The sequence below is a fragment of the Laccaria bicolor genome, genomic scaffold (assembly GCF_000143565.1).
Source record: "Laccaria bicolor S238N-H82 LACBIscaffold_201 genomic scaffold, whole genome shotgun sequence".
NCBI classification, from domain to species: domain Eukaryota; kingdom Fungi; phylum Basidiomycota; class Agaricomycetes; order Agaricales; family Hydnangiaceae; genus Laccaria; species Laccaria bicolor.
The window spans coordinates 4,043-13,593 of NW_001890059.1; the positions used below are offsets into that span (position 1 = coordinate 4,043).

General features: G+C 48.4%; 4 protein-coding genes across 4 annotated transcripts; 2 read left to right on the top strand and 2 right to left on the bottom strand.

The window, feature by feature from the left end:
• Nucleotides 1–621: 621 nt before the first annotated feature.
• On the bottom strand, nucleotides 622–1,780 carry LACBIDRAFT_335947 (uncharacterized protein; the record flags this gene model as incomplete). Its single annotated transcript, XM_001890859.1, has 4 exons — nucleotides 622–783; nucleotides 1,045–1,236; nucleotides 1,301–1,435; nucleotides 1,547–1,780. 4 exons carry the CDS (start codon nucleotides 1,778–1,780, stop codon nucleotides 622–624), a joined length of 723 nt encoding a protein of 240 aa, XP_001890894.1.
• Nucleotides 1,781–2,735: 955 nt separating this feature from the next.
• On the top strand, nucleotides 2,736–3,494 carry LACBIDRAFT_335948 (uncharacterized protein; the record flags this gene model as incomplete). Its single annotated transcript, XM_001890857.1, has 2 exons — nucleotides 2,736–3,394; nucleotides 3,449–3,494. 2 exons carry the CDS (start codon nucleotides 2,736–2,738, stop codon nucleotides 3,492–3,494), a joined length of 705 nt encoding a protein of 234 aa, XP_001890892.1.
• A 628-nt stretch (nucleotides 3,495–4,122) lies between these two features.
• Nucleotides 4,123–4,638, bottom strand: LACBIDRAFT_302057 (oligopeptide transporter; the record flags this gene model as incomplete). The annotated part of the gene is made up of 2 exons (XM_001890860.1): nucleotides 4,123–4,316; nucleotides 4,368–4,638. The coding sequence occupies 2 exons, from the start codon at nucleotides 4,636–4,638 to the stop codon at nucleotides 4,123–4,125; spliced, it is 465 nt and encodes a 154-aa protein (XP_001890895.1).
• A 2,013-nt stretch (nucleotides 4,639–6,651) lies between these two features.
• Nucleotides 6,652–9,214, top strand: LACBIDRAFT_335951 (uncharacterized protein; the record flags this gene model as incomplete). Its single annotated transcript, XM_001890858.1, has 4 exons — nucleotides 6,652–6,660; nucleotides 6,951–7,197; nucleotides 7,513–7,645; nucleotides 7,867–9,214. 4 exons carry the CDS (start codon nucleotides 6,652–6,654, stop codon nucleotides 9,212–9,214), a joined length of 1,737 nt encoding a protein of 578 aa, XP_001890893.1.
• Between the last annotated feature and the right edge of the window lie 337 nt (nucleotides 9,215–9,551).

Genomic DNA, 9,551 nt, shown 5'->3' on the forward strand with positions numbered 1-9,551 from the left:
GCTAGATTTGAGGGCGAGGGGGGTGTTGTTGAAAGGCAGTCGCTAGACGTCCAGGGTTTTCATTGTTAAAGTAGCAGCGCAGATACATACATGGCCCCTAGAGAGAAAATCATCAGAGGCGAAAAGACATTAACGAGGAACTCACCGAACAGTGGGCCATGAACGGCGCCTGTGCGTACAATCAAGCAATCATAACTCGTGTTTGAAAAACGTCAAACAACTCAAGTCATCCGCAGTTCGTTATGAGTGCATTGAATTGCTGTTTGGTATCTACAAGTGTCAACGAAAAGACATCAACGAGGAACTCACCGAACTCGGTGCCTGTGTGTTCAAAGAAGATAAGCGGACTTCAAGTGATCATAACTCGTGTTTGAAAAAAACGTCAAACAACTGAAGTTATCCGCAGTTCGTTAATGAGTGCATTGGAATTGCTGTTTGGTATCTACAAATGTCAACAAAAGACGAGAAACTCACCGAACTCGGCCTTGAATGGTGCCTGTGCGTGCAAAGAGGAAACTCAAGTGGGCTCCAATTAACCATGCCAATCCCAACTCGCGTTTGACAAAAATATCTACAAATGTCAAAAGCAAATGAGTAATACCACGCAACAAAGAAACCGAATCACGACCGCCTTCCAACAACCCTCTCCGTCAACGCCACCAACCCTCTCTTCGCCACGCTCTCCGGAAGCTCATCAAGGACCTCCTTGGCCTTTTCCGCGAATTCTTTGGCGAGGAGTTTAGTGCGGTGAACGCCTGAGGAGCGGTGGACTAGGGAGCGGGCCTGTAGGGTGTGTTAGCTCGGGATAAAGGAGGGTGGAGGTGAGAGAGGGTAAGGAAGAAAGCGAGAGAAGGTAGGAAGAAAGCGAGAAAGAGAATCGAAGGAAGATGAATGGGGTCGAGGAAGCAAACTAAACACACCATCGCTGTGTGTTAGCTCGGGATAAGGTCGAGGTAAAGGAGGGGTGGAGATGAGAGAGGGTGGGTGAAAGTGAGGAAAGCGAGTTATAGTAAAGAGAATCGAGGAGAAAAACGAAACACAAACCATCTCAACATCCCCAGGACCCTCAAACTTCCTCCCAATCAGCTCCCCCATCTCGGGAAACTCTTCCCAAGCATACAGAGCTGGTCCGGTGGCTAAGCCAAGTTGAAGATCCGCACCGCCTGGTTTACCGAGTGTTAGATCTGCGGAGCCCGGTGTCGATGTTGATTCGTAGTCGAGTATGTCGTCTATTAGCTGGAAAGACGACGCGACAATTAGCAAGAGGAAGAGAAACAAGAGGAAGAGGAAGGGAAAGCACCTGAAAAGCAATTCCCACATTCCGTCCATAAGCATACGCTATATCCTTCCACACCTCGCCCTCTTCACACCCACCCAACACAACGGCCGACCGTGCGCCCTTGGCCATGAGGCTCGCTGTTTTGAGGTACGTCTTCTGTAGGTATACCGTCCATGCGTTTTTAGTTTTGCCTTCCACTCCCATATATTTTTCCGTGGCTCCCTTTTCTATCCCAACCTCCCCACCCCCACCCCCATTCAAAACAACATCCCGCATCTGCAAAATCTCCCCCTCCACCAAATTCGATATAACACTCGCGATAAGCTGCGTGACTTCCGCGTCACCGAGCCTGGCTAATGCAGTTGAGGCTCTGCCTAAGATAAAGTTCCCTCCCAATACAGAGAGCTTGCTACCGAATTTGCTTGGGGCGGAGGGGGCACCCCGACGAAGGGGTGAGGCGTCTATGACGTCGTCGTGTAGGAGTGAGGCTGTGTGCAGCATTTCGACGATCTGGGCTAGGCGGAGTTGGGTTGGTAGGAGATGCTCATGGTGGTGGTCGGAGAGGGTTGGTGATGACGGAGATGGGGTTGAGGATGGTGGGGAATGACTTCGTGGTGACGGTGGATATGTGTGACCCTCTTCAAACCTGGACTCCTACAAAGCACGCAACTGAGAAACTTCTCCGCTTTTGAGAAGTCACCACCGAGAAAATCATGCTGAAAAATATCTTTTTCGAGGCAAGGCACAAAGCGAACCACAGAGGAAATATATCCAGGGCATTTCCTTTGAAGTTATCGAATGGGCTGAATTTCAATTCCAAACATTTCAGCTGGCAAAGTGAAGCCGTGGTTGTGTCTGCGGTAGACGATGATGCGGCAGGGTTCAATGCATAGTGAAGTGAAGGTTGACGACGATTCTTCATGCACATGACCCAATCATGAGTCATGACCTCAAAAGTCGCCGACATTATGTAATTATAACAAACACCGATCAACAATACGGTTGTTCTGATCATCGATCAGCTTCCTTTCACTCCACCACGGACGCTTCATCCTACCTTTGCATCGATTACTTTCAACCATCTGGTGTTTGTTGTATACCCGGTCACATCCACACCTGTTCAGCCCCACAATTTCCCCTTCACAACCAGGACCTCATCCCATCTGTAAAAGCTGACAGGCGGCCAGGTCTGCCCATATGCCCTTTGTTATCACATTTGTACCCTCGATTATCTCTCTTGCCGCCGAGTTTTGACTACAAATATACTACCGAGACTTATCCAAAGGCTATTTTCCACAAGTTTTCCAGGTGCTTCAATTTCTGCTATTCTTTTTTCTTCACTAACCAGGGGGTGGGACATTCTCTTGACTGTACCTAAGATTAACTTACACCATCGCAACCAAAAATGCAGGATCGGAAAGCAGCAGCATCATGCACAAGCAAGTTGTATTCCTTGATGTCCTCTATCGCCATCTTCACACTATTTGCTTCAATGGGCACTGATGCCTATTCCACTGCCGACTTCCTCACCCCTCCAGATTGGTTCGCACATGGCTTAGGGAATTCCGGAGGTGTTGGTAAAGGTGGATCCATTGAACCCATCAATGTCATCATCTCTGCTCAATCTCAGATCAATCCAATCAAGGCCTTGACTTCCTTTTCGTCATTCACTACGTGCTTCGACTGGATCAGTACCTTGCAGGCAAACGTGAATCCCGGCCAAACAACCCGAGTGAATCAATCAGTTGGCTTACGCGATGGGGGATGCATACAGTGGGCCCTTGGCGGTAATCACCTTAGGGCATGGCCTCAGACGCTGCCTGATGGCAACACTGCCTACTTCATCGCTGCAAGTACAGAAAGTCCCTGTATTAGTGATGGGGGAAATTCAGCTCCACCTTTCGTGCCGAACTGGCACTGCATTGATGCAGATGGTTTCAATGAGGGACGGGACCAGCTCACTGACGACTTTACCAGTGTTTCTCTTAAATACCCTTTCGTCCTCGGGATACAGAAGGTCCAACTCTACCCCAGTGGCGTTGGCACTGATGCTGGCAAGGGCAGCACCATTGATCACATCCCTTATGACGGTAAAGTGAACATTCTAACGTTGACGTAAGTCTCCTTTACAGTAAAGTTAATTTCAGTCTCGTTGATCAAATTGTGCAGGATGTCAAACTGTCCACAAAATCTAAAGCGCTCGGGCGAGTGTTAAGTGGCTATTGTTTCTATCCTTCTGCCTTTCGCTCTATTACAATCATTACTTTTCTAGTCCTCCCCTTCCACATACTCGAGGTTTTATTTTCACTTTCACAAGGAATTCTGTAACGGTTTCATTTTTAACTGTCATGGTCTTATTCGTCGTTCTCGTGTCTCATTTGGTTTAACTAAGTAATAGCATAAATGTTGTTCTATGTACTCACGGGTTTGAGCAAATGTATCCCTTTGCGCAGCGTCTGCAACTGTTAAGTAATTCGAAGGGCTCAGGTTCCGAAGCATGCGCCTCAACATTCTGGCGCGAGCGATATATTCAACGCGTCATTCGGCTGGCCGAAGAAGCACTTGCGAGTCAGCAGACATGAATTTTGAGTAGCTTTCCTCTTTCCGTGACTGATTACGGACAAAACATTGAGCTTAATTTTCAAGCACGCAATCCTTCACTGCACTCAAATTACGATCTGGGTCTTCATATATCGTGAACCAAGGTACGACTTCACATATATCGAAGTCTGTCTAGGAGAGACTAACCTGGGTCCCCATTCTTACAAAGCAAAAAAATGTTTGACGTTATCTGGCTGCCAAAGAAAGCGAAACAGGAAACAGGAATATATAGGACTACGTATTTACAAAATACCCTTCTCGCGCTCGTCCATATGTTTGCCGTCAGTGGTGTGGAGATGCCCCTCATCGAGGCTGTTCAACTCATCTTCTTTGCGGTCAAGGTCGCGCACTGACCACCAGAAAGCGATCCCTGAAACACCAGCGAGGACACCCATAACGCCGTAGTTCCATACTAGCAGAGGGTCGGAGGAAAGGGCTGACGAGAAATTAGTACCGTGAAATAAAAGGGGAGAAGGGGGTAACTCGCAAACGAAGGCTTCTCCAATAGCACTTGACAGCGCGGTCATAAACAGGAAGACGCTCATAACAAGAGACCTCATGTTCTTCGGTGCTTTAGTAAAAGCGTACTCAAGCCCAGTGATAGAAGCCAAGATCTCGGATAGAGCGATGAGGACGTACGTGCCCGTTTGTATCCAAACATTCAGGGGAGAGACCTGGTCAGCGGGGCATGAGGAGGCGAGATACCCGCAGGGGTTGGTTTTGTAGATGTAGTGCTGAAGGATGGCAGCCCAAATCATGGCTGCGGCGACGGTGAAGAAGCCAAGGGTGATCTTCTTGAGAGCGGCGAAGTTAATGCCTACACGGCGAAGGAGGGGGTAGACCTGGAGGTGAAGGTGATTGTATCAGGGCCTTGTACATCATAGGTCGGGATGGCAAGAAACTCGCCACCAACCCGACGCAGATCATGGATTTTCTTCGGGAGCTCCCTTCCACAGCCCTTGAGACTACGAAACCCGATTTGCTTGGGTCAGGGACCAACAGGGTCAGGGTGGAGTTTAGTGACCACGATATTACACCGTATTGTGGCCTGGGCAGATTAGGCAGAGCCTGAGTGGGAGGGAATTAATAGAGATCGTGCAAATTTTTTGTATGTATGATTCGCCGTTCAAATCAAGAGGGCGATCTTTGTTGAATCTAAACCCTAGATAATAACGAAAGATACTCAGTCTCGGTTACAACAGACTCTATTAATCCTGTACCTAGATAATAACGAAAGATACTAGGTACAGTAAGTAAACGTATTCTTGAGTACGGATGGAAGTGGCTCACCTCAGTCTCGGTTACAACGGACTGAGGTGGCCATAAGCTAACTACGTGTTTATATAGTAATGTATGAGTGGCTAAGGGGATAAAGAGAAAGAGAAAGAAAGAGAAGATAACAAAGGGGTATGCACGGTGTCGTGACATCCCAACACTCCTCCTCACCGTGGATACTCCTCCTCGCATGGAGTCTTGGTGGTTTATCCGAGTCCTAGGAATCCACGAAAGCGAGTGAATTTCTTAGCATCTAGGGCTTTTGTAAATATGTCGGTGATGTTATCGTTGGTGTTAATATAGGAAAGGGAGATTTCCTTCGATTGGACGCGCTCGCGAAGGAAGTGGTGTTTGATGTCGATGTGTTTTACGCGATCGTGTAACGCTGGATCTTCAGAAAGATTTATGGCGGCATTATTGTCACAGCAGATGGTGGTTGGTGCAGTAGTTGTGTGACCGATACTGTTGAGGAGCGTGCGTAGCCAAATACCTTCTTTTGACGCTTCAAAGGCCGCAGTGTATTCTGCTTCGCAAGATGAAGCGGCCACGGTTTTTTGCTTTCTGGCTTGCCAGGATATGACGCCTGAGCCTAATGTATAAGCGTGCCCACCTACACTTCTCCGTGTGTCGAGGCAGTTTGCCCAGTCTGAATCCGTGAATCCCATTAGAGAGATTTGGTTAGTTCCGCCGAGGCGAAGTTGGAGTTGTCGTGTGCCGGACAAATAGCGTACCACGCGAATCGCAGCGTTCCAGTGAGCGTAAGAGTAACAATCGAGGTATTGTGATAGTTGTTGGACGGAATATGTGATATCCGGACGTGTGCCTATTGACAAATAAAGTAGACAGCCTACGAGTGAGCGGTATGGGAGTTTTTTGATTTCGTCCAATTCATTTTTGGACATGTTTTTGTAATTGGCGCGTCAAAGTTTTAGTCCGGGGTCCATCGGTAATGAGGATGGAGAGGCTTTCTGCTGACCGAACTGAGTGACGATTTTGTCGATTAATGCTGTCTGTGATAGCATGACGGTTCGGTTAGGCCTGTCCCAATTAACTGCTATGCCAACGACGAATCGGACGTTACCAAGATCTGAAATGGTCCAGGCTTCGCGCATTTGATTTTTGAAAATTTCGTTTTCATTCTTGTTGCTCGCGATAGATAGGAAATCATCGACGTGCACTGCGCAGATTACGGTGCCTGTGTCAGTTTTCTGTAGTAGATGCACGATTCACAGGATAAGCGGTTGAAGCCCCAAGATAACATCTTTTCATTCATTGTGATGTTCCAGATGCGTCCGCTTTGCTTCATCCCGTAGAGTCCACGTTGGATTTCCCATACCCAATCTTCTTTGCCAGGCTCTTCGAACTCAAGAGGTTGTTCCATGTATTGATACTCCTCCTCAGGGAGTAAACCGTAAAGGAAGGCGGTCTTTATGTCGATTTGTTGAGCATCCCAATCGAGAGCGGCTGCTATATGAAGAAGTATACGCCATGACTCCATGCGCGCTGTAGGTGAGGTTGTTTTGGTAAAGTCTTTACCGTAGATTTGCTCATAACCTTTGAAGACAACATGGACCTTCCAACGAGTTGCTTTTCCTATTTCGTCGCGTTTGATTCTGAAGACGGGCATCCCTTTTCTTACTTTGTGTCCTTGTGGAACGTCCGATCTGGGGATTAGTTTGTATACGCCCATTTCCTTGAGTGATTTCAATTCATCTCGATATCCTTCCTCCCAACGTTTCGCGTCCGCTGATGCCTTTGCCTCATTCCAATTTTTCGGCTCATCCTCGAATTCCAGGGTCGATGGATCAATCTGCGGCATTTCAGATATAGCGGAGAGTACTTGATCGACGCGATTGCCCTCGGCATCACCGAGATTCAGGGTTCCGAAGATCTCCATCAGTTCTGCAATGGCGGCGTTCTCGACAACTTCTGGAGCGTTGCGCGTTTCCTCCTCTCAAATGTCTTGAAGCGTCTTTTTGCGTTCAGTTCGTGCTTCACGAAGTCTGATGCCGGCGTCTGTGGATTCTTGGACTGCTCTTTCGGTGCGTGTGGGTTTTGGTTCGTATGATTTTTCGGCGATTCGTGAGGAGCGTCTGATTTGAGTATCATTTTCAGCGTTTTGAGCAGGATGAATGGGTTGTGTGTTATTTAGTTGACTAAGATCATCTGGTAGGACATCTTCTTCCTCTCCATTTGATACGACAGGTGTAGGCGTGGCATTGTTTAGAATTTCATTAAGTGTTGATGGTATTTCTTCAACGTTTGGTGGAGGTCTTGTGTGTCCATCATGGCTTTCCAAAAATCGTACATGGTAAGAGCTTATCACCTTTTTAGATTCTCGATGATAGCATCTGTAGGTTTTTGCGTTTGGGTCATAGCCGATCAGGACGCATTCGATGGAGCGGTCGAATACCTTGGGGTTGTGTTTGTTTTGAATGAGGACAAAGACGCGACAGCCTATTTCACGCATGTACGAGTAGTCAGGCTTCCGTCCGTGAAATTTCTCCCAGGGTGTAATGCCTCCTGGTAGAGAGCGTGTGAGGGTTTTTGAGTGAAGGTGTGCTGCTGTGAGGTAGAATTCATCCCATAAGTATGGAGGGCAGTCTTCGTAGATACGCATGGTCCTGGCCTTCGCCATGAGGGTTCGATGCATGCGTTCAACACGACCAATGTGGGCAGAGGTGTATGGCGCTGTGAAGCGTTGCCATCAGAGTCGTGAAGGATGATGGGTTTCTTGCATCCCTCATTGTGCTTCGCCAAAACGACAAGTGGTGGACTCAACTTGCCGAGGAGATTGACTATAGTCACAACTGGTCCATTTCTGCAGCCACCTCCATCGCGTGGGTGGTCATCGCCTACGTCTTTAGCGTCCTTGATACTTTCATAGCGGGCGTCGACACCTCCATCCATTCCAATGGCCTAGGAGTAGGATCACTTTGGCTGTGGCTTCTCCCCATCGTCGTTGGGTGGCTACAGTTCTCGCCCAAATGTGACGCGGCACTGCTCAAGAAAGCCGTAGCGCATGCGAATGACCTTGCGTACCTTGCCACGGATGATGGGAAGAGTGTTCTCCTGAAGGACAAAACCGACATACGAGCTATTGACCTTACCTTGACAGATGTGGATGACCTGCATCGGGATGAGAAGTGTACTTCGCCAGTCTTCAACTATGCGCGATTCTTCCCGTGGGTGCAGGCAGTGGAGGATGTGTCCGAAGCTTTCCAGGCGGCATCCGAACGTTTTCGCCGTCATGAGCCGGTCAACGAGCCGGTCGACCCCGATGCTGAGAAACCTAATTATCGTGATCGTGTGGGCACCAGGACTCAAGTCGAAAAGTATTGCACGGCCGAGAAACCTCCTGCACGTGGTCGCTGGGGACCAAAAGTTGTATCCAGAATGTTTCTTGCATCTGGTCTCGCATTGATGTTACAATGGGGCACGGCTGGAGCTGCCTTCGTTCAAGCCTGGTACACACCTACTCGAGGTGAGAACTTCACTCTTCTCTCTCCTCCGTCTTGTTTGCTGATCACTGTCACAGGACTCGGCTGCCGATCATTAGCTGTGCTCATTTACGCTGTCCTCTCCACGACCGTTTGGATGATGTTAGTGACCTCAAGCATCCTAACACACTATGCCTCGAACCCCCAACACCGCTCTGAAGGCCATGTCATCCATGAAGGTGAGGCCAGAGATGAAGAAGGCCAGGCCCTCCTTGAAGACAAGGCCATTCGTCATCGGTCCACAGCTCGATGGATCTCAATTATGCTACGCCGTCTCGGAAAGCTCATCGCCGGCTTCAACGCGGTCTGGGCAGTCACCGCGTGCTTTTGCCAGTTCGGCAACGTCTTTGACAATTGTTTTTGTAACAGCAGCGTCTTTTCTCTGGGCAAGCACGCGTATTCTGTCATAACTCTTCAAGATCTTGACTTTTGGATTATACAAAGTGCGTGGATTGGCAGCGTGTTTTTGGCGGGCGCCACTGCGGCCATATATGTGCTCTTCGCCAATTTCCTTATCGAGCCGCCCTTGCCTGAGATCGTGCCAGTGGCGACTGAATGAAAACCTGGTCATGGCTGGTCTTTGCTTTTTATGTGACATTTAAATACGTTCTCATACCAATCTCATACCTTCTGTAAAGTCTTGTCAGGTTTCTCGCTTGTGTCACTGTAATATAGCGATCGTATTGTGAATTATGCTTACAAGAGAGGGGGTTATGAAGATCTGTCCGGGCCAGTTGGAAGAAACCATGACCAGCGATAACGATGCATGATAGAATAACGTGTGCGGCCCAGAGATTAAAGCTAAGATTATGAGGGCGAGGGGGGTGTTGTTGAAAGGCAGTCGCTAGACGTCCAGGGTTTTCATTGTTAAAGTAGCAGCGCAGATACATACATGG